Source organism: Cervus canadensis, chromosome 4, assembly GCF_019320065.1.
Source record: "Cervus canadensis isolate Bull #8, Minnesota chromosome 4, ASM1932006v1, whole genome shotgun sequence".
NCBI classification, from domain to species: Eukaryota; Metazoa; Chordata; class Mammalia; order Artiodactyla; family Cervidae; genus Cervus; species Cervus canadensis.
Window position 1 is genome coordinate 87,022,055 of NC_057389.1, and position 24,374 is coordinate 87,046,428.

At 54.5% G+C, this 24,374-nt stretch overlaps 1 protein-coding gene across 6 annotated transcripts in view; it reads right to left on the reverse strand.

Moving 5' to 3' along the window:
* ZFR2 (zinc finger RNA binding protein 2) overlaps window positions 1–24,374 on the reverse strand; it is a 49,804-nt gene that overhangs the window by 15,917 nt on the left and 9,513 nt on the right. For 3 of the 6 annotated variants that reach the window (XM_043466186.1, XM_043466189.1, XM_043466188.1), the window contains exons 2-11: window positions 11,531–11,750; window positions 10,497–10,611; window positions 9,874–10,077; window positions 9,460–9,764; window positions 6,768–6,953; window positions 4,833–5,073; window positions 3,237–3,397; window positions 2,381–2,500; window positions 779–1,168; window positions 116–306 (exon numbers count right to left, since the gene is read on the reverse strand). In XM_043466186.1, coding sequence (XP_043322121.1) covers window positions 116–306; window positions 779–1,168; window positions 2,381–2,500; window positions 3,237–3,397; window positions 4,833–5,073; window positions 6,768–6,953; window positions 9,460–9,764; window positions 9,874–10,077; window positions 10,497–10,611; window positions 11,531–11,750 — 2,133 coding nt within the window. The remainder of the gene's footprint in view (window positions 1–115; window positions 307–778; window positions 1,169–2,380; window positions 2,501–3,236; window positions 3,398–4,832; window positions 5,074–6,767; window positions 6,954–9,459; window positions 9,765–9,873; window positions 10,078–10,496; window positions 10,612–11,530; window positions 11,751–24,374) is intronic. The other 3 variants (XM_043466187.1, XM_043466191.1, XM_043466190.1) reach the window with 2 other exon arrangements.

A 24,374-nucleotide genomic window follows, 5' to 3' on the forward strand; every position in this document is an offset into this window, starting at 1 on the left:
ACTCCCAGCCTCCTGGCACTGGGGCTGCCACTTCCTGTCCAGACCCTGACCCCTGCCCACCCAGCCGGGGGTCAGCAGCCTCCAGGCCCCTGGACAGAAGGGCGCCCTTCATCACCTGTGGTCCCCGCCCTCGGGCTCTGGGCTGGCAGAGTCCTCCTCAGCCAGCGTGTCAGACACCAGCTTGAGGGCACGCTCCGCATGGGAGACGGCCTTCTGGACGGCCAGGAGCTCCTCCTCCGTTGGGTAGATGGCCGAGTGCTTACACATGACATGCCGGTCGTCACTGGACTCCGGCCGCCTGGTGGGCTGCGGGGAGAGGTGTGTGTGTCTTGTCACAGGCAGGCTGAGAGGTCCCGGTCACTCGGGAGCCGTGGGGGCCCTTGGAGCCTGGCTGGTGTGACTGGTGAGCGGAGGCTGGAGAGCCGGGCAGAGGAGTGACAGGGCCCAGGGAGAGGTGGAACAGGGAGGACCTCAGCCCCGACAGCCGTGGGGAGCTTGGGCCAAGTGGGGGTGGGGGCAGTGGGCTCCCTAGGGAATCCTCTCGAGTTTCAGAGCCAGAGGCTCTGGAGGCAGCTGGGGCCCCTCCCTCGGCAGGGCGCCCTCCACGGTTCCCCCTCAACCCGCCTGTTCCCCATGGATGGACAGTCAGACGCCTCAGTGCTTCTGAGGGATGTGACCACTGGGGCCTCAGGAAGCTCTGAGGGCCCCCTGTGGCTGGTGGTGAGGCCCTCAGGCCCCTTCAGCGTCCCCCACTCCAAGGCATTCGATCAGCACCCACCAGAGGCTTGGCTGCGGGCGCCCCTGGCCGACTCCTGAGGGCAGGCAGGTGCTGGTCAGGCAGAGGGCGTCCTGAGCGTGAGTCCGGGACAGGCGGCCCCTCTTGCAGCCGCCTCCTGCACAAGTCGTAGCGCCTGCGGGACGAGAGGGACTCGGGGCCCTGAGCGGCGGCAGGACTGTGAGGTGGCCCCACTGGAGCCCTGGGGGGCCCGGGGGGAGCCCTCCCACTGCGCAGGGCCGAGAGGCTGCACCTCGTCTCATTGTGCCAGCGCCGCAGCTCCCCCAGCCGCCTCTTGGTCAGCTGCCGCTGCCTCCGCAGTGTCTCCTCCACGAGCTTGCGCACCCGTGTGCTGGGCTTGTCTGCGATCGGGAGGTCAGGGTTCACTTTTTTCTGCAAAGTTCGGGGACCGTCATTCAGATGAGAATGCTGGGAGGGGGGAAACTCGGGGCCTGGGGGACACCCGTCTGACAACACCCTTCCACTGGATTTAGACAATAGTGAGTTTTAGTCCCAAAGTCTCAACACTCCTTGTCCCCCAAAGGCCATGGCAGAAAACCATGAGGACAAAACCATGGCTGACTCAAAGAGCTGCAGACGTGACACTGAGCGAACCATCTGGATGTCTGATGGAGGAGCCAGAGGAAGAAGGTGCTGAGACACCTTGAAGCACCTGCCACCAGTGGTCATGCTGTCCTCAGAGGACTGACCAAGGTGCTCGTCCCGAACAGAATAATTCAGAAAATACCATTTGTATGAGATCCAATGTGTACTGTAAATAGAATTGTTAACTCACTCGCTGGGCTTCACTTTTAACACGTAATTTCCTCACTCAGAGAGCGTGGTGTTGTCTAAGGATTAGTCACCAGTGGAAACAACACAAGTGTGCTTCAGTGGGTGAAACATACACAATGTCGTCCCTTCCACACACAGAGCATCCCTCAGCCACAAAAAGGAGAGAAGCCCTGGCATTTGCTACCACATGGATGGACCCCGAGAACACAACATTCAGTGAGGGACCCCCTGAAGCAGACACAGAAGGACACACAGGGTGTGACTCCACTGATGGGAAACGTCCAGAACAGGCAGACCCACAGCCACAGAGAGTGGGTTCCTGGTTGTCAGGGGCTGGGGAAGGGGTGGGGGTATGACTGACAATAGGGTCCGGGGCTCCTGATGGACTGTTCTGGAATCAGGTGGAGCTGCTGGCACATGGAGCTCCATGTACACATTTGTGAATGCAGTTAAAGCCACTTCACATGCGCCAGCTGCTTGGTGTGTGAGTGATATCTCAACAGGCTGCTTAAAAGAGAAAAATGCCCAGAAGCCACTGTCTCTCATGAGGGTCATAGCCTGTGCGGTGCACACGCGTACTCAGGGTCCAGAAGTCACGTGTGTCTAAACACACTTGTGTGCACGTGTGCCCCAGCAAACCTGGGGCAGGGAAGCCTCGTGATGGCAACTGAGGGCCTCTCTGGTTGAGTCCGTGCTGCTGAAGGGCCCAGGGACTCAGACTCACAGAGGAACGGGGTGCGTTCCGAGATGTGGGCCAGGACGTCCAGAGCACAGATGCCCCCCTGCCCCCTGCCCCCTGTCGGGGCGCACCTTGTACTGCAGCCGGTGCCGCCGTCCCCGCACGTGCATGTCCCTGGCGTTGGGGTCGTTGAAGCTGCACTCACACAGCTTGCAATGGAAGCGGATCACCCGGCCCTCCTCGTTGCACACCTGAGACACAAGGCTCGGCTGGGCACCACCTACAACCCCCACGCCCCCCACGCTGCGGGTCTGGGCTCTAAGAGGAGCCTCCTCCCCCAGGGCCTTCCAGGCCAGGCACTGGCTTTCTGTCTGCCCTGTGGTTAATGCTTTCAGAGGAGTGACCTTCACCAGCACACCCTCCCAGCCTGGCCCTTCTTGCCACCACCTCTGCCACCATCGTTCCATCCTTCCTCCCTGCCCCACTACCCTCCCTTCCTGGGACTGCCACCAGGAAGCCTGCCTGGCGTGGCTGTTTTTCAGGGCACAAAACTGAAGGTGCTGAGTGGATTGAACAAAAGCCTGAACTCCAGCACAGAAAAAGTGGCAACATGCACGTGCCTAGAGGCAGGGACTGTGGGCGTGGGGGCAGAGGGCTCAGAACCCGAGCTCCACAAGGAACCGGGTGTCCAGGCAGGTGCCTGGGGGGCACGTGGACTCCAGTACCCAAGGGTCACATGCCTGTGGGTTTCCAGGGCACAGACCCCTCCTGTCACCTTCCTTCCTGCAGGAACTGGGGCTACCCAGGAGCAAGAGACGCCTCTGCCTGTCTCAGACCTCCTTCCAGGACCTGGAGCCCCGCACCCAGGGCTCCCAGTGAGGTCCCAGTACACTGGCTCACTGGGCTATCTGCCCAGGCAGGTGAGCGAGTCTCAAGACATGGCCCCACCAGGCCTAGCCAGGCGCGCAATGGTCATCCAGCTCTTACCTCCTCCACGTAGCCTGGGCCCACCGGCTGCCCCTCACAACTGCTTCCAGAAGCTTCTGCAGAGCCTCCTCGGGCGGACGGCTCCCCAGGCCGCTCGGATCTGGGGGGTGCAGGTTTCCCGTGGAGGGGTCTACAGTCAGTTGCTGGCAGTGCAGGGGGCCCTGGAGGGAAGAACTTCATGACTTGTAGCCTGCTCCAGCCAGAAACCATGGCCAGCTCCTGGCCCACCAGCTGGAAGGGTACAACACAAGGCCACTGGGTCCCCCACCGTCCCTCTCATCCCCTCATGACATCAGCCTGTGGGGTTCGTGGTCCTGTGAGGACCTCACCCACCAGCTCGGGTCACAACTGGAGAGCAGGGCCCTCACGGTGTTTCATGCCCAGGTGGACGGGTCCACAGGGAGGCCCAGGTTGTAGGCCTCTCACTGAGGACAACCCCCCTCAACTGCACAGTCTGCAGCCCTTAGTTAACAGTGGACACCAGGTGGACCGGGGTCACGTTCACTGACCTTGGTTCATTGAGCCCCAGAAGAGAGGCTTTTTTTTAAATAATGTGTTTTTAAAAATAATTAATTTATTTATGGTTGCACCGGGTCTTTGTTGCTGCCAGGGCTTTTCTTTAGTTGCAGAGAGTGGGGGCTACTCTCTGCTGTGGTGCATGGGTTTCTCATTGGGGTATCCTCTCTTGTTGCAGAGCACAGGCTCTGGAGTGCTGGCTCAGTAGTAGTGGCTCACAGGCTTAGTTGTCCTGTGGAATGTGGGATCTTCCTGGACCAGGGATTGAACCCATGTCTCCAGCATTGTAAAGTGGCAGGTTATTTACCACTGAGCTACTAGGGAAGTCCAGGGAGACATTTCTTTGTCACCAAAACTGCTTTATATCCTCACTATCACATGACTGTTCAAACCTCAGACCTGCTGAGGCTCAAAATAAAATAGCCCCCCATCCCTCAAATGTGGTGGTGGAGAGCGGAGACTGTCCCACGCTGGGGTAGAACCCCGCCTCTCCTGCTCACCAGGCGGCCCAGGGCCAAGAGCTTTGCCACACCTCAGTTCTTCCATCTGTAAAGTGGGACTGATGACAAATCAAAGCATCGTGGAGGGAGGGTCAGGCCCTGCACGTGACGCAGTCAGTGGAGCTCCCGACACGGAAGCCTATGTACCCAGGCCACACAGGGCCCTCGGTCACAGCGACAAGATGCGGGGGATGCACACCTGAGGGGAGGCAGGGTTGCGAGGAGCCTGCCTTAACCTCCCGGTGCCCACCTAAGTGATCAGAGCACCTGAGGGGAAGGGGGCTGCATCCAGCACGTGGACCGTGGCCATCCAGGGGCTGCTGCAGGCCCAGGGTGGGGCTCGGGAGTGTGACCAGCACCCTCTGGGTCCCAAGCTCCAGGAGAGGAAATGGAAGCTGCCATCTCACTGCCCACACTTCCCCAGGTGGACCAAAGGTGCCTGGAGGCACTGCCCGGCTGGAATCCAGCAGAGAACCATCAGAGGTCCTGCCTCGCCAGAAGCTACGGCGCACAGTGAACAGGATGGCCAGTCTCTGAAGCTCAGGCTCGCCCAGGGTGGCTGTGAGGCGCAGAGCCGTACCCACACGCGAGGCCTTCGAGGTGGCCGGTCTCCTGGGCGGTGGTGGCCTGCTCGTGGCACACACGCTGGGGCTGGCGGGGGCCACGGGCTTGGCTGAGGCTGCAGGGGCGCTCTCTGCGGTGACGGTGACGGGGGTGGAGGCCGGCTGGCTGGTGCTGGGGGCCTGGGCCAAGCTGGGGTTGGCCGATGCGGGGTCTATGGTGGGGATGGGCTTCCCCAGTTTGGTGTGCAGCTTGAAGACCTGGAACAGACCAGCCCCATCAGGGCCCCTCCCGCCTGACCAACCTTCTCAAGGGCGGGCAGAGCAGCTCGCTGGGCTGGGGAGCTGGCAGCCTGTGCAGTGAGGGGTTCTATCCGGGTCTCCCTGGGACACCGCCCCCACCCCAGCACCCCTTAAATGTCCCAGGGAGGGCCTTCCAAGCTGTCTCCTGCTAGGAGTCAGACACAGGTGGGACCTCAACATAACCTCAAACTTCATACTCCACCACCTGTGCTGCTTTCTGCACACCCACCACCAGCCCAGGGCCAGCCCCACAGCACACGTGGGTGAATGCGCTGAGGGGGCCGGCTGCTCAGAGGTACGCGTGTGCACGCCCACACACAGGTCCACGCTCTGCTGGAACTCATACACACATCCAGAGATACAGATCACCGAGGACACGGTCATAGCCCCTCCTTGGCCTGACCCCCTCCAAGGCATTTAAGTGCTGAAGCTCCACTGGGCAAGGATGATCTGCACTGATGACCGTCTCAGACACATTCTCGGGCTCCAAGTCTCTGACGCTCACAGCTCAAACCTGCCCCCCCACTCCCCCACCCCGGGGCTTCCTGCAGGGCTTCCTGTCCCCAGAAGCAAGTCCCAGCCTGCAAACTGAGCCGTGACACCCGCAGTCCACCTTACCTGGGCCCCAGCTCTCCCCTTGCACCCCGTGACCATCAGGCCAGGGCCCCTTCTCCACACTCCCCTGCTCCTTCCTCTGTGGGGTCACAGAGGGTTTGCGGGTTCACTCAGGCATTCGAGAGCCTGTCCAAGCTGGGCTGGGGGATGAAGCCCATGGTGAGCTGGGGCAAAGGACAGGATGGGCACTCGGGGTGACCCGGCCTGCAGAGGGGGCTGGGGAAGGGCTGGCAAGGCCGTGGTGTGGGGGGCTGGGGGTGGCTCGAGCAAAGGCTGTGAGGCGGGAGGAGCACAGTAGGTGGGCGGGGCAGCTGGAGGGGATTCTGTGGACAGAGCAGGGGCTTTCCCAACCCTCTCACTCCAAACCACACAGGGCAGCACCAAGCAGGCCTCCCGCCAGGAATTCCCCCCTCCTGCCTTCAGCGCACACCCGGAAGGCGAGCGTCATCTACCAGGTTCATGACACCATCTGGGGGAGATTTGCTGATTTCCAAAAACCACCTCTGGGCCAAAAAAAGAGGGCCCAGGGTGGGGGACACTACCTCCTCTCAGGTGGGGTACCCTGTTCACTTCCCCATAAGATGACATACTACAAGCATTTCTAAGGCCATAAGAAAACGCTGATAATAAAATAGTAATAAATATGACAAATGCTGATACTAAATAGCATCAATTAAATCTCGGATGTTCAAATATGAAAACTTACTACTTTAATTTGATTTTTTAACAAATAAGGACCCCCAAATGAACTATATCATTGGATCTCATCAACATACAGACTCTGGTCCGCATAAACACACAAGAAACCCTGAGGGCCCAGAGCAGTCTCCTCTTGGGCCGGGCATGGGGTTCAGCTCAATGCCTCTGTCTAGGGGCAGGTGTGACTCTTGTAACTGGGAGGGGGTGCTGGTTCCTGAGGAAGGAGGACACGTGGGCCTGAGGGGAGCTGCCTTTCGTGGACGGCTGTCCCCCTGCCCCCTGTGTCAGTGGACGCCCCTCTGGGTCCCGAGTGGGCCTGGCTCCACGCAGGGTCCTACCTTCTGGTGCTTGGCTCCCCGGATGTGGGCGGCGTAGGCCTCTGCCCCGGTGCAGGACACGGCACAGAGGTCGCAGTGCAGCTGTGCCTGCACCCCCCGCGGGCTGCCGTTGGGCTGGACGCCCATCTTCTGAGCTGCCTCTTTCTTCTTGTGCTTCTGCCCTTCCAGGTGCTCGCGGTACGTCTGCTGGCAGAGAGCGAGGGCGGCCTCATGGGGGTGTGCCCACCCAGCATCATGTCCCCACAGTGCCCAGGGGTCTAATGTCCCCACCCCTGGTGTTCACGGGCCTCCGAGAGGCTTGTGTACCACCTTTTAAAGCCCAGTCAGGACTTCCCTGGTGGTCCAGTGGTTAAGAATGCACCTGCCAATGCAGGGGTCGCGGGTTCAATTGCTGGTCCGGGAAGATGCCACATGTGGCAGAGCAACTAAGCTCATGGGTCACAACTACTCAAGTCCATGTGTCCTAGAGCCTGCGGTCTGCAACAAAGAAGCCACTGCAATGAGGAGCCCTCACACTGCAACTAGAGGATAGCCCTGCTTGCCACACTAGAGAAAAGCCTGCATAGCAATGAAGACCCAGCACAGACAAAATAAATAAAATCTTACAGAAAATAATAAAGTCCAGGCAACAGACCTAGAAGCTCAGACTGAAAAACATAAGGTTTTCTTCCTCTTCTAAAAATCAGTTTCTGAAGCAAGCATCCTCAAAGGACAACATTTAGTTTCAGAGGCTGCTTGAAAAAATATTCCAGCTTTTCAGAATCTGACCTCAGAAGCCAAGCAAGGACACGTGTTACTTGATAGACGTGGGACACACTTCTTTTCAGGGTGCTGCTTCCAATTCGTGAGTCCACACGGGAGGGGACTTCATGAGTCACAGACCCACGGCTCTTGCCCCAAGGCACCTGAGATACCAGACACATGACCGAATGTTCACAGGGCAGCCCTGACTTGTCTGTTGGAAGGGGGCCTGCTAACCCGATGTCCTCTACCCACACCAAGAGTCAATAACCCTCAGAGCAGAAAGGCCTCTGGGAAATACCAAAGGCACTGGTGATCTTGGCTGGTTCTGGGGGCAGGTAAGGAAGCAGGGACAGGAGTGGGGGCGGTGCTCTCAAAACATAGGCATCTGTCTTTACCTAAGCCACAGGACATGCATACACACATGCATGTGCGTGCACATGCACACACGCGCACACACACACACATGTGCACACACTCACACATACAAAAACATACATGATGTAACTGCCTATGGACAGAGATCAGCCTAGAAAGAGATAAACCAAGGTGCCAACGGTAAACTACTTCAGAACACACTTCGTAGTAAAAGCATGTGTTCACAGCTCATGCCATCCCGATGCCCGACTTGGTGGTGGTGGAGGTGGTGACGGCGGCAGATGCGCGAGCCTGCCCAAGTGATGAGCTTGCACAGAGCAAACCACGAGCACGCACACTCGGGTGCAAAGGCACACACGGTGCACTGAGCAGACGGGCTCAAGGCCAACAAACGTCAGCACTGGAGGCTCTGGAGCAGGGCCGGTGGGCCTCCCTGCAGTTTTTCTTACAACCACATGTGAACCCACGGCTATCTCAATAAAAATGCCAACGAAAAAACGCTGCTAACATTAGCAAAAAGCTGGGAATAACAGGAGCTGACATTTCTATGTGCCAGATGCTATGCCGAGTGGTGATGCACTTGGGCAAACCCAGTCCCATGGGAGACAGGGCTCAGAGAGACCTTGACACCACTCGGGTAATGCTCACGTGCCCACACCCCGTCCCATCCCACGTCCGTGGGGAGCATCCCACGCTTGCTCAGTGTGATGCTGTGAAGGGTCTAGAATCACAGAGCAGACCTTATGTTTGACTGGTGACAATAACAAAGAATCCTCATGATGCAAAATTAAAGTCGTGCAAAAAAATAAAGAAGGGAACAGGGAAGGCCGATGTCTCACTAAGGGAGAGTGTCGTGCAGTGGAAAGAAGCACATGGAGCTGGGGTGCCCTGCACTCTGAGAAGGGAAGCACCATGAACAGCTGGGGGTCTTGGCACCAAGGCCCTGCGTGTGGTGGACCTGGCCCTTGACCCTCAGCCAGGAAGTAGGGCTGGAGGAGACAGGCGTGGTTGCCTCCCAAGTCTCTGCAGTCCATGATGGGGAGTCTCTACGGGCCTCCGGGGCAGCTTGACAAGCCCTAGTGTCTGATGACCTCTGCAGGGAGCAAGTTGGGTTACCTGCGATCGTGGCTGGGGAAGGCCTTTGCTTACAGAGCAGTACAGGCCCACTCACATGCACACACATGTGCTGCAGGCCTGTCTGCATGGCCCTTCCTACACAACCCTGCCTGTACGGCCCTGCAGCAAAGTTCCACTGTGGCCAGCCACATTCTCTGACCCTCATGTCCAGGAGAGGGCACGAGCGCCTCCCCGCTACAGGCAGCCTCAGAGTGCAAGACTGCGCTGCTGCGGCCCACACCCAGAGCTGGGCTGGCTCTCACGTCTTCCACAAGAACATCAGGCAGTTTTAAGGCCATGCTGATGCCCACTTGATGATGCAAATTATTAACAAGCCTCTTCTGGGCAGGTAACAACCCTGCCCTCTGGCCAGCTGCAAGGACGAGGAAGGGCTCCCCCACTATGGGGGCAGGGGCTCCCCTGGGCTTCCCTGCAGGGGCCAGAGTGGGGGCCTGACCTGGGGGCCGGCACAGCTGATCTTGCAGATGTCACAGTAGTGAAGCGGGAGCGGCTGGGGGCCGGTCCGGGGTCTTGGCAGCTTGCTGGGAACTGGAAGCTTCTTGGCGATGCTGTTGGCACAGCTGGCACTGGGACTGCCTCCTGGGCCACCCCACTGGGATGACTCCACAGGCTTTGGGGGTGCGGGGGGCTGCTGGGGTGGGGGTGGCGGCGGCGGCGGCTGCATCTGTGGAGTGAGTAACGGTGGGTAGTAAGGACGGGCCACGGAGTAGGAGGACGCGTCATAGCTCGGGTAGCTTGGCCCTAAGAAGGAAGAGAAGAGTGAGAGGGTGAGATGGTTGGTTTTGAGAGAAGGACCACATGTATTTCAGCAGCAAGCAGTGGAGGGGCCTGTGCCCATGTGCCGGCTCACCCGTGTACAGGGCGGAGGCTGCGCTGAAGGATGAGGAGGCCGGCAGGGTGGGAACGGAGGAGGCCATGGGCTGGGCGCTGCTTGCTGGGGCGTAAGTGTAGCTGGAGCAGGCGACGCTGGCTGGCGGCCCTGCCTCGGCGGTGGGCATCTGTGGCAGGGGCTGTGCCTGGCTGTACCCACCGCCCCCGTAGGCTCCTTGGGTCCCTGGAGAGCAAGCATAGCCTCTGCAGAGTCAGCCCTGCAGCCCTGGGTCCCGGGAGTGGACAGCAAGAGCCACACAGGCGATGGTGTTGCTATCTGGCCATGAAGCCCAGGTGTCTGAGAGGTGCTGGAGGCCGAAGCCCCCGGTTCTTCCATCTCTATGTCCTCCATGAAAGCCACCTCCTTCCATCCTGGGAAAGCCTCCTGGGAAACCACTCCCAGCTCTACTTCAGTCTCTCCCCATCTCTCTGCCTCATCTCCCCACCCTCCCTTCGCACCCTCTGGCCCACTGACCTGTGCAGACCTGGGGGCGTATCAAGACAACCCACCCTACTCCTGCACTATGAATCTGGAGTTTGAAATGGGACTTTCCCAGGGTCTCTCCTGTATAAGCAAGGACACTGGCCCCCACCCTGACCCACCTGGCGGGCAGAGCGTGGCCGCGGCTGGGAGCTGAGGCTGGCCGGCCACAGATGGCGGGTACTGTTTGTTCTCATAGCCACTGGTGGCTGTCGACAGTCCGTAGCTGTAACTGTCCTGAGAGAGGGTTTCCACAGGGAACACAGGGCAGGGAGAATGGTGCTCAAGGCGGGGTGAGGCACCCTCCCTCAGCCCCCGCCCCAGGCCCGCATCCATAGGATTCCTGAACTCCGGCCCTGTACCAAAGCTCTATTTTGGGACCTGGGGATGAGGGACCAGGAAGAGGGCCGTGGCCTGCTCCCTCAGAACCTCACATCTGACAGCAAAAGTCCCACAGGACATGGGCTGCTGGGGACGGCTCTTTGGAGGGGCAGTGACAAAGAGGCTGGTATGCAGAGACTCCAGGACAGAGCTCCTGGTCAGGTCAGTAGAGTCCAGAGGCCTTGGTGGGGGTCAGTGTGTAGGCTTGCAGGAGACCCAGAAGGTGGTCAGAGCAGAGACCCAAGAGGGCCAGGAGAGGGGCTGGGTGGGCAGGTGGGTAGGGGCTGTGGTCAGGGGCGGTGGGAAGGATCTGGGGTGGCAGAGAGCAGGGTTGGATTTTGGTTCACAGGGGGATTCCAGCTGTGGGGTGGACCAGGGATGATGCGGAGGCAAGGACGGAAGCACAGAGGCCGGAGGAGGCCCCAGGAACAGGGCAGGAGCTCGGGATGGTGGGTTTGGAGAAGTCCCAGGGAAGCAAAGGGGATATAAGGAGGAAGGAGATGGAGCCAGATGGGTACGAGCTTGGCTGAGCGAGTCAGGAACCAGCTGTGGGTGACAGAGGCTGGGGGGTGGGGGGTGGGCCACATGGAGCATGGGAACACAACTGCCCAATCTGCAGGCCTGGGACTCAGGGTCAGCACCGGGAGGGCCCAGCCAGGAGGAGCCCATTCTCCATGTCCTCTATGGACAGGGACGGGAGCATTAGGAGTGGGGACCTGTCCCCGACTGTGTTCTCAAGGAAGGGCCATGCTGGGCAGAGACAAGTGGCTGATACCTGGTAGGAGGGTGCCGTGGTGGCAGCTGGCATAGGCTCCTGGGGTTGGGCGCTATAACCGAGGTCCTGACCGGAGTGGGGCTGGTACCCACTGTATCCTGGCCCAGGGGGCTGGGCGGCCTCGGGAAATGGGATCAGGGCCAGGCCCAGTCCAGGAGCAGGCTGTGTGGACAAGCTGGCTCCAGCAGCGGGGAGGGGAAAAGCTGACGGAGGCGGGACGCTGGAACCACAGATGAACACAACGTTAGATCCTGGCCCAGTCCGTAAGGACCTGCGCTGAACAAAAAAATGCCATTGATACTAGGCACCAGCTCTCTGCGTGCTCCCGGTCCAAGACCTTCCTGGGAACGCTGGCACCATTGGAAGTGCTCTTCACGAGTTAACACGATCTCACAGCAAGCTTGCAAAGTTGGAGCCAGCCTGGTCCCCATTTCCAGGAAAATCATGGAAGGTCAATAAACACTAAACTAAGAATTCTTTACCTACAAGAACCAGCTCTTGTTCATGGTTTGCTCTGCAAGAAGCCGTGTGTGTGTGTGTGTGTGTGTGTGTGTGTGTGTCTGTTTAGTTGTGTCTGATTCTTTGTGACCCCATGGACTGTAACCTACCAGGCTCCTCTGTCCATGGGATTTCCCAGGCAAGAATACTGGAGTGGATAGCCATTCCCTTCTCCAGGGGATCTTCCCGACCCAGGGATCGAACCCACGTCTCCTGCATTGCAAGCAGATTCTTTACCATCTGAGCCACCAGGGAAGCCCATAGGGGGCCCAGAGCCTAGGCCTCTTATCTACCTCACCTCATCCCACCTTCTGGCCCTTAGAGAAGGCACTGGCTGGCTGGCTGTCAGTCCACCTGCTGGTCTGTCCCCACTGTCTAGATGAGGAACTCTGAGGACAGGTGATAAGTGAGGTACTCTATTTGAACCCAGATCGGTCTGATCCCCGCACCCCTTACTCTGCTAAATATCAGCCAACCCATAGAGAGTGTTTGAATTTAAAAACCCACATATTGGGGAACGGTATCAGCAAAGATTTTAGCCCAATTCCAATAAGAATCACATAAGAAAGTTCCCGCGACCCTCCTACATGGTTGGTGGGAATATACACTGGTGCAGTCACTATGGAAAACAGCGTGGACATTCCTTAAAAAATAAAAACAGAAGCAATCTCCTGGCGGCTCAGTGGCTAGAACTCCACACTCTCACTGCCAAGGGCCTGGGTTCAATCCTTGTGTGTGGGTGTGTGTGTTAGTCGTGTCCAACTCTTTGCAACACATTGGACTATAGCCCAGCAGGCTCCTCTGTCCGTGGAATTCTCCAGGTAAGAATACCAGAGTGGGTTGCCATTCCCTTCTCCAGGGGATCTTCCTGACCCAGGGACTGAACCCAGGTCTCCCACATTGCAGGCAGATTCTTTACCATCTGAGCCACCAGGGAAGCCCTGGGTCCAATCCTTGGTTGGGAACTAAAATCCCACAATCTGTGCAATGCAGCCCCAAAATACAAACATAAAAACAAATAAATTTTTAAAAATAGAGCTACCATATAATCCAGCAATCCCACTCCTGGATTTATATCCAGAAAAGACAAAACACTCTAATTAAAAAAGATACATGCACCTCAATGTTCTCAGCAGCACTGTTACAGTTGCCAAGACATGGAAGCAACCTAAGTGTCCATTCACAGATTAATACATAAAGAAGATGTGGTATGTATATATATGCATATATACACACACAATGGAATATTACTCAGTCATAAAAAAGAAATATTGCCATTTGCAACAACATGGATGTACCTAGAGATTATCATACTAAGTGAAGTAAGTCGGACAGAGAAAAACAAGTGTCATAGGATATCATTTATATGTGGAATCTAAAAATAATAAATGAATCTATTCACAAAAGAGAACAAGACACATAGACACAGAAAACTTTACGTTTACCAAAGGGGAGGGGAGTGAGGGATAAACTGGGAGTATGGGATTAACAGATATATACTATTATGTATTAAAATAGAGAGCATGGGGGACTATGTTCACATCTTATTATATCATAATCTATAATGATAGAGAACCTGCAAATACTGAATCGCTTTGCTGTACTCCTGAAACTAACACAACATTGTAGATCAACTACGCTTCAAGTTTTGAAAGAAGAACGTTCCCGCAAACCCCATAGGGGACGAGGCGAGGTGCGTGCCCAGCCTGGGGCCAGGCAGGCCCAGAGCGTGGAGGGACGAAGGCCGGCAGCACTGGTCCGCTAGCGCCTTCACACACCTTCTGGGCCGACACTAGACTCACACATGGCGCCCACAGCGCCACTCCTGCCCGTCAAGCGGCTCACTGTCCAGTGGGAGACCCATGGAGAAGTGGGGACCACACTGGGGGTGTGTTATCCAGGCCATGCTGGGGGCGCTGAGGGTCAAGCAGAGCCCACTGCATTGCCCTGCCAGGACCCTGCCCAGCTCCTGGCCAGCAGCTCCTCATTCCTCCAGGCAAAGGGGTCCTCTCCAAGCACAGACCTGACCAGGTTACCCTCCTGCTCAGATCTTCCCAAGGCCCTCGGCCCCATCCCCGCCCACACCCACTCACTCCCCTCCCCGCCCCTCCTCCAGCCCTCCCTGATCCCTTGGAGGAGAGCAGCGGTATCCTGGAACTCATCACCCTGCCCCCTGTCACCCGCTTCATTCTTCCTCCCAGCATTGCCTGATGCAATCCTTCCACCACCACTTCTACCACCGTGAAGCCCCAGGAACTGCAGTGGGTCTCAGGCCATGTCCCAGCACCACAGTGGCACCTGGCACATGGCAGGCACTCAGGAAATATTAGCATGGGGAATGGTGGACGGAGCAGCCCGACAGGTAGTGTCCTGGCCCTCGGTGCCGGGGCCTTCTCCCCACGTCCTGATATGGTCTCCCTTTATGTGTGTGTGTGTGTGTCTGTGTGCTAATCTCTCTCTCTTTTGACTCATCTATTCGGCTGTGCTAGGTCTTAGTTGCAGCACACGGGATCTTCGACCTTCACTGTGGCACGCAGGTTATCTTTTAGTCGCAGCATGTGGGATCTAGTTCCCTGACCAGGGATCAAACCCGGGCCCCCTGCATTGGGAGCATGGAGTCTTAGCCATTGGACCAGCAGGGAGGTCCCCTAATCTCCTCCTCTTATAAGGACACCAGGCATATTGGATCAGGGCCATCCTAATAGCTCATTTATAGCTTCCCTGGTGGTTCAGTGGTAAAGAACACGCCTGCTGATGCAGGAGACACACGTTCGATCCCTGGGTCAAAAGATCCAGGGAAGATCCCCTGGAGAAGGAAGTGGCAACCTGCTCCAGTATTCTTGCCTGGGAAATCCCATGGACAGAGGGGCCTGGAGGGCTACAGTCCATAAGGTCACAGAGTTGGACACGACCAAGCACACACACACAATACCTCACTTTACTGTAATTATCTCTTCAAAAACCCTATCTTCTACAGTCACATTCTTTAGTTAGGACTGAAGGCCTGATGCCCCAAACCTAACGGCCAAATATGAATTTTATGTGACGCAAGTCAGCCCACACCAGCTGCTTCAGGTCATTATTGTAACAAAACTCAAATGATATGAAAATCTTCATTACACAAACATCATTCATACTGAAAAGAAAACACCTAACTTAAAGTTTACAGAATATATAATCATTTATGAATTAGTATGGTTCTATTTCAGACACCCAAACATCACCAGCCCATCACCAGACACACTCAGTAGTAACCTATGATGATTTGAAAACCATAAACCAGTGTAACTTTTTTTCTTGCTCATTAGAAAGGTATATTTGTTGAGGTATGTGGGACAGGACATATGGTATCTAATTTTTGCCAGCTTGGTCTATAATGTTGAAATGTTAGGACATGGCATGCCAGCTTCCATTTGTACATTTGCCCTGGGCCTCTCAAACCATAAAGGCTATTCATTTGTTTGACTATATCACAATTCATTTGCCTATTTTACTATTGGACGGTACCTATATTATGTATCAGTTAGCTATTGAAGAGTTAAAAATTACCCCCAATAAATGTCAGTTGGTGCAGCCACTATGGAAAACAGTTTGAAGGCTCCTCAAAAAATTAAAAACAGAACTAACATATGATCCAACAATTTCATTTCTGGGTAATTTTCTGAAGTAAACAAAAACACTCATTTGAAAAGATTATACACCTCAATGTTCGCTGCAGCATTACTTACAATAACCAAGATATGGAATTGACCTAAGTGTCCATGGATAGATGAATAGATAAAGAAGATATATGTATCTTTATCCACTCATCTAGCAACAGACACTTAAGTACACACACAGGTATGTGTGTGCACAACAGAATATTACTCAGCCATAAAAAAGAATGAAATCTTGCTATTTGTGACAACAGAGTATTATGCTGAGTGAAATAAGTCAGAGAAAGACAAACAACACATGATCCCATTTACATGAAGAATCTATAAAACAGATGAATAAACATGACAAAACAGAAGCAGACTCATAGATACAGAGAACAAACTGGTGGTAGCCAGAAGGGAGGCAGGACAGGAAGATGAGTGAAACAGGTAAGGGAGGTGAAGAGGAAGAAACTACCAGTCCTTAAATAAGCCACAGGATTGTAATATGCAGCATGGGGAATATAGTCAATAATACTGCTATAAAGATATATTTAATATTATTTATTATTTAATACTATAGTTAACATTATTATTTATTAATATAGGTGTATTTATAAATAAATAGTTGATAAACTTGCATGGTGGCAGATGATAACTAGACTTTATCCTGGTGACCATTCCATGATGCATAAAAATATATCAAATCTCTACGTTACATACCTGAAACTAACAGATTATTATAAGTGATTATACTTCAATTTAGGAAACTACCCCCAGTGATGTGGCTCCAAACAATAGTTTACCATCTTCACAGTTTCTGTGGGTCAGAATTTGGGGGTTGTGTGTGTGGGCTCTGACTCAGGGTCTTCATGAAGTTGCCAATAAGAAGTCAGCTCGGGCAGCGTCGCCTGAAGGCCCGACTGCGGTAGTGGGACCTGCTTCCAGGGTGGCTCCTTCACGTGCTGGGCAAGTTGGTGATTTCCCAGTGCTGCTTGGGTGTTCTTACAACATGGCTACCTGCTTCCCCCAGAATGAGAGAGGGGGGAAGGACCAGGTGGAAGCTCTCCTTGTTATGACACAGCTTCAGACATCGCATGGCATGACTTCCGCCACATTCTGTGTTAAAAGTGAACCACTGAGGGACTCCCCTGGTGGTCCAGAGGTTAAGACTCCGGGCTTCCAATGCAGGAGACGTGGGTTTGATCCCTGGTCAGAGAACTAAAGCGGCTTCCCAGGTGGCGCTCATGGTAAAGAACCTGCCTGCCAATGCAGGAGACATAAGAGACGTGGGTTTCATCCCTGAATTGGGAAGATCCCCTGGAGGAGGGTATGGAAACCCACTCCAGTATTCTTGCCTGGAGAATCCCATGGGCAGATGAGCCCGGAAGGCCCAGTTCATAGGGACACAAAGAGCTGGACATGACTGAAGCAACTTAGCATGCATGTGCACAAAGAACTAGATCCCATATGCCTGGTGGCATGGCCAAGAAATTAAAAAAAAAAAAAAGAAGTGAACCACTGAATCCACCCCACCCTCAAGGGGAGAGGATTAGGCCCCAACTTCTGAAGGAAGGAGTAAGCTTATTTATATGTTGAATATGAGAACTTATAGAAAAAATTTTATTATCTTTTTAAAGATCTGTGTTATATTTTTAAATTTTTGGCCACATAATGAGACATGCTGGATCTTATTCCCCAACCAGGGGTTGATCCTGCTCCCCCTGCACCCCCTGCAGTGGAGTCTTTAGCCACTGGACCCCTCAGGGAAGTCCCTATGGCCATGTGTTAAACCACCACATACTATTTGCAATTTTCTACCATCACCTGTGTTCTGTGCATGTTCTATATATGTCTTCTTGTGCCAGCTTCCCCTCAAGGCTTGTTGTTGTGCTGCTAGGGTCCCATACCACCAGCTCCAACCAGGGCACGGTTGAGGGCAACGGGGCAAGGGCGCCTGCTTCAGCTCCACCAGGACTTGTCGGGAGCTGGGGCCACCTTCTCCTGACTCAGTCACATGGGACAGTGCATGGGACAGGGGTGGTCCCAGCCCAAACCGGCAAGGAAAACAGAAGGCATGGACTTCAGGAGGATGATAAAAGGCCATGCCGTTGAAGCCACCCAGAAGGCTCACCAAGGTGGTCTGAGCTGTCCAAGCTGCAAGGACAGAACTGGAGCTCTCTGGGCCGAGCCCTGCTGCCTCTGCTGGGGAAGAGGCCATCAGCTGCACACTGCTTCCTTCTTCTTTTTAAAAGATTTATTTTTTTAGCTGCCCTAGGTCTTAGTGGCAGCGCAAGGGCTTTCTCTTGTTGAAGCGCACAGGCTTAGTAGTTACGGCACACGGGCTTAGTTGCCCCGAGGCAGATAGGATCTTTGTTCCCCGATCAGGGATGGAGCCCACGTCCCCTGCATGGGAAGGCGGATTCTCAATCCCTGGACCACCAGGGGAGTCCCAAGCTTCCCAGCATGCAAGGGCCCCCACCTTCGTCCAGTGGGGTCTCCCCTCCCAGCCCTGAAGCCCAGCGCACCAAGTGGTGCCAGCTGAGGAGGCAGAGGCAAGTGTCTCCCGGATGGAAGGGTGAGTCTCCTTTAGCTGAGGGCCCCAGCGAGGAAGCCGAGACAACTTTGGGTGCTCTTCACTGGCTGCTGCAGCGACCCAGCTCAGGTTAAAAGCTGTGTCTCCGTCCAGTGGGGGCCTCATGCAGGGAACCACTGAGGTGGGCGGTTGTTGAACTTGTTCATGCCTGCTCCATTTAGGGCAGGCTTTATCGCTCCTGGTCCTGCTGACACTGTGACCCCCATCTCTCTGTAGGGGACCGTCCTGGGCACTTCGGGCTTTGGAACAGCATCCTTGGCCTCCACCCACTCAGTGCCGGGAGCGCCCACAGTCATGACAACCAGAGATACTCCCAAACACCGTCTGAGAGCTACTGGTCTAGGACATGCCTGATCCCAGGGTACCAGCTCTAAGACCCAGGCCGCGGATAGGCGGCGTCACATGCTCAATTACGCCTGGTCCAGACCCTGCTCCAGAAGGACCCCTGGGACGCTGCGGGCTGCTGTCTGACTGGGGATCAGGCTCGAGACAGCACGTCTGCGGGCATAAACTGAGAACTCAAGACACGTTTTGGTTGTGTACAACCCCGAGTAGTGATGATCACACACCCTGAGGTTTGAAGATTGATTCCCAGGTGGCGCTAATGGTAAAGAACTCGCATGCCAATGCAGGAGACATAGAAGACATGGGTTTGATCCCTGGATCGGGAAGATCCGTTGGAGGAGGAAATGGCAACCCACTGCAGTATTGTTGCCTGGAGAATCCTATGGACAGAGGAGACTGGTGGGCTACAGTCCATGGGTTCGCAGAAGAGTTGGACGTGACTGAAACGACTTAGCACAGGCTAAACCAAAGTCAAGGACAAGAGGAGCGTCTGCCCACAGATGGCCTTGATGTAACTCAGTGCTGGGAGACCTCAGGTGTTCCTGTGTCCTGCAGGGTGCTCCCATCAGGTTTATTATGAAGGCAGGCAAAGGTCACAGCTGTGAGAAGGCCAGTTGGCTGTGAGATGCATAGGGTTGAGTATACATCAGCTTTGAGGTTTGTTTTTTGGCTGTGCTGGAGCTTAGTTGCAGCACTTGGGATCTTCAGTTGCAGCATGTGGGATCTAGTTCCCTAACCAGGAATTGAACCTGGACCCCTTGCATTGGGAGCGAATTCTTAGCCACTGGACCCCAGGGGAGTCCCAGCTCTGAGTTTTATTTGGGATGGTGAAACACCCTTGACCTTACCAGAGGTCACTCTCCCATCTGCTCAGATGACAGGAGGAAGCACCTCTCCTGAGGGAATAGCTGAGATGCTGGGGGAGGGGCAGGGGAGATGGAAACAGGCTGTCTGGGAGAAGGATGGGTGTGCCGACAGCCGGGCAGGTGGCGGGAGCCTCCCCCTCCAACCCCGGACCTGAAAGGCCTGACTATGGAGGTTTCTGGGGTTCCAGAGAGGGGCTCAGATGCAGCCCCCAGGCTGAGAGCAAGGCCTGGCACACATGTGGGGATGGGAGATGAGCACGGAGGTTGGCAGAACAGCCCTGCGTGTGGAGGCATGGAGGAGCTGTGGGTGACAGGAGACTGGGCGGTGGGCTCAGGGATGCCAGGCAGAATATGGAAGTCACCCAAGTTTCTTAGGACGAGATCTGTCCTGTTTCAGGGCGCTAATGGGGTGCTATGCTCTGAATTGTGCCCTCCCCTAAGTTCACATGAAGCCCTAACCCCAATGTGACTTGTTTGGAGATACAGTCCTTACAGAATTACATGAAGCTATAAGGGTGGGGTCCTCATCCTGTGAGGCTGGGATTCTTATGAGAAGACACGCTGGGGATGCCTCACAGAGGGAAGACCACACAAGGACATGGGAAGAAGGCAGCCCTCTGTGGGCCAAGGAGAGAGGCCTTGGGAGGAACCAACCCTGCCGGCACCTTGGTCTTGAACATGCAGCTTCCAGACTGTGAGAAATATATGTGTTGTTTAGGCCGCCCAGTCTGTGGTGCTCTGTTGTGATGGCCCGAGCGGACTAGACAGGCAGTGAGGGCTGTGGACGGCAGAAGTTGAGGGTCCTTAGAGGACCTGACACACATGGGCCTCAACCAGCCTGGTGGAAGTGGGGAGAAGACGCATGAGACTTCAGGCCTCCTGCACAAAATCTGGCCAAGCTGGTTCCTGGTAGTCAAGAGCTTTGCAAACACCCAAATCGGGGCTTGCCAAGCAGTCAAGTAAATAAACGTTTGGTGACAGTGATCAGAGCAGTAGCTGTGACCCCAAAGGGAACACTGGGTCCACCACATGCTGAGTCACTGCTCACCAACGGCACAAAGGTGTCCATGGTCTGGGAGGATCAGGTGTGACCTGGCATTTCTTTAGCTGAGCAAGCTCTGTGAGGAAGCAGAGCACAGATGCCCTGGAGCTATGGGGCGGGGGTTGTGGGTGAGGTGTGTGCAGGTCCTATGGTCTCACACCCTTCTCAGGAGTGGCATGGTGGCGCCCCAACTAGACCATTAAAGAGAAAAGGAAAGGATTTAAAGCAAGGCTTGGACAATGTGGCCACACCTGCCCACTGCCTGCTTTTGTACAGCCCATGAGCAGAGAATGGATTTTGCATTTTTAAGTGGTTGGAGAGGGTTAAGAGAGTACGATTTCATGACACCTGAAAAGTATACGAAATTCACATCAGTGTCAAAATATAAAAGTTTTGATGGCCCACAGCCACATCCACTTGTTTACATCGCGTCTTCAGCTGCTTCCACCCTATGGTGGCAGAGCTCTGTAGTGGTGACACGTATAGTACAGTCTGCTGCTGTGGGCTGAATGTCTGTGTCTCCGCAAAATTGTTATGCTGAACCCCCTTCCCCTGAATATGATGTTAGGAGGTGGGGCCTTTGGGAGGTAATTTAGCATTAGATGACGTCATGAGGGTGGGGCCCCTGAGATGGGATCAGTGTCCTTATAAAAGTCATAGGATGAAAGTGAATCAGACAGAGGAGAAATATCAAATGACATCCCTTATATGTGGAATCTCAAAAGAAATAATACAAATGGACTTACTTACAAAATAGAAAAAGACTCACAGACTGAGAGAATGAATTTATGGGAATTTATGGTTGGTGGGGGGAAGAATGGGGGAAAAGGATAGTTAGGGAATTTGGGATGGGCACGTACACACTGCTATGTTTAAAATGGATAACCAACAAGGACCTATGTATAGCACAGGGAACTCTGCTCAATGTTACATGGCAGCCTGGATGGGAGGGGAGTTTGGGGGAGAATTAATACATGTATATGTATGGCTGAGTCCCGTATCTGTTCAACTGAAACTATTACAACAATGTTAATCAGCTACACCCCAATACAAAATAAAAAGTTTAAAAAAAAAAGTCACAGGACGGCTTCCTCCACCCTCTGCGCTCCTCTATGTGAGACAAACAGAAGTCAGTGTCTGCAACCCAGAGAGGGTTCTCAGCACAGCCCAGCCCTGTCTGTGCCCTGATGGCAGACCTCCAGCCATGGGAACTGAGAGGAATAAACTGTTATTTACAAGTCATCCAGTCTGTGTTTGATCACAGCAGGCTGAACTAAGACACCCACAGAGTGGAAAATATTTACCCTCTGACCCTTTACAGACAAGGTTTGCTGAGCCCTGGCTTAAAATAGCCATCACTGGGATTTCCCTGGTGGTCCAGTGCTTAAAAGACTTCAAGCTTCCAACGAATGGGGTGTGGGTTCAATCCCTGGTTGGGGAACTAAGATCTCACGTGCCAAGTGGCTCAGCCAAAACAAAACAGCTATCCACTACTTTGCTCTTCACCCCGTGGGCTGCGCTGGGCTGGGTCAGTGGCAGGCAGCTCTGCTCCTGGAGAGCAGGCCCTGCAACAAGGCCCTCCTCCCTGTGGCATCTCCTCCTCCAGTGGGCTAGTCTGGGGTCCCCCATGTTGCAGCAGGATACCCCCGAGAATGGACAGGATGTGGGCAAAGGCTCTGAAGGTCTAGGCTTAGAATCAGATTAGCAGCTCAAACAGATGCTCCATCATGACACCACAGAGTGGGAACTTATAAACAGAAATTGCTCAGTTCTGGAGACTAGGGAGTCTGAGACCAAGGCACCAGCAGATCCAGTGTCTGCTGAGAGCCGGAGTCCTGGTTCAGAGATGACCACCTTCTTGCAGTGTCGTCACATGGCACAAGGGGTGAGAGGGCTCTCTGGGGTCCCTTTAAAAGGGCACTAATCCTATTCATGAGGCACTTCACCCTCATGACTTTATCACCCCTCAAAAGGCACCACTTCCTAACACCATCAACTTAGGGGTTAGGTATCAATATATAAATTTAAGGGGGGACATAAACCTTCCACATATGCACATATGGTGGTATCACTTCCACTGCAATCTATGGGCCAAGGAGAGGCATGAGGAAGCCTGGCTCCAGGGCCAGGGAAATAGATGTACTTTCCCAATGGGAAGAATTCAAGGTCCCAGTGGAAAGGACGTAAGAAGGAATTCTCTCCTGATGGCTCAGTGGTAAAGAATCTACCTGCCAATGCAGGAGACTCAAGTTTTATCCCTGAGTCAGGAAGATCACCTGGAGAAAGAAATGGCAATCTACTCCAGTCTTCTTGCCTGGGAAATCCCATTGACAGAGGAGACTGGCAGGCTACCGTTCATGGGGTCACAGAGGCAGACACGACTTAGCAACTAAACCAATACCATAAGAAGGAAAGACATAAATGACAGGGGTGTTTTGGCCACAGATCTACCCCATGGAGGTTTTAGGCGCTGGGAGTGCCAAAAAACAGCTCATGGGAAAGCCTCCACAGGCTTGGCCCGTATGGTTGTCAAAACCTAGGTAATCTAGATCGGCGTTCTCTCCTGGGGTGATCCTGCCCCCAGGGGACACAGGGTGATAGTGGGGACATTTGTGGTTACTTTGGGGGGCTCCTGGCATTGATAAGCGGGGGCCAGGGATGCTGCTCAACACCCCACAGTGCCCAGGATGGCCCCATAGGGAAAGTCTGGCCTGGACGTCAGCAGGGCTGCTGCTGAAGAGATTCAGGTCTGCAAGGTCGGGGTGCCCAGGGGTGGAGGATTAGAGTCTAACGTCTGGGGGGAGCCGCAGATAAGTCAGCAGTGCAGGCTGTCACTCCCGCCCAAGCTCCTTGCCCCAAGTCTGAAGGGGTAGTCCCCACACCTCTTCTCTAGCTCCCCTTGGTGAGAGGTCAATTTCTAATTTTTTTGGCCATGATACGTGGCATGCAGTTCCCCAATCAGGGATCAAACCCACATCCCCTGCAGTGGAAGTGTGGAGTCTTAACTGCTTGGCCAGACAAGGGAAGTCCCGAGAGGTCAGTTTCTAATAGCCTTTTTCAGGATCCTTTTAAGAATGAGATGAAAGCTGTGACTTCCTACCCTCTCAGATGCCCTGGACATGGCACAGTTCTGCCTGTAATTACCTGGGGCTTCACAGGCCCAGGTAATTTGGAAGGACACTGCTCTCCCACATGGGAGAGCAAAAAGCATGTGTTGAGGGTAAAAGGCAAAGTTTATTTGGCCTTGCGTGACATGGCATATTCCCTTCTCTCAGAGCGGGGTTGGGGAGAGGAATGTAACCAATCCTCTTTTCAAGGGCAAGACCGCCCCCTGCTGTCAGTCACCTCAAGATGAAAACTGCACAGGAACAAATGAGATGTGCCCTGAGAGCAAGGTGGAAGGAAGCGGATGAGGACCCAAGGGCTCTTCGTGAGGACTGAAGGCCAGGGACCATGGAAAAGCTGACAGGGTTTCAAGCTTAGGAACTGAGAGGAGCACTGCAACCTAGGGGCAGGGACAGGAGCCACACCGCCTGGTTTCCAACCCTGTCGCTGCTCACTGCGGGGCCTTGAGCAAGTCACTTAGTCTTTGCTGACCTCAGTTTACTCACCTGTAGAATGGAACGCATACCTTTTGGGAGGGTGTGACAAACAAAAACTCACGTGCTATAGTGCCTTGCACCGGAGCTCACAAGGCCTCCCAAGGTGGCCAGCTCTTCCCATTTTAAGCAATACTAGAAATTTCTGAAAAGTCTCCCAACTTTACAGTACTGGCTCCAAATTTAAATATTTAGTTTGTGCTCAGTCATGTCTGATTCTTTGCGACTCCACAGACTGTAGCCTGCCAGGCTCCTCTGTCCAC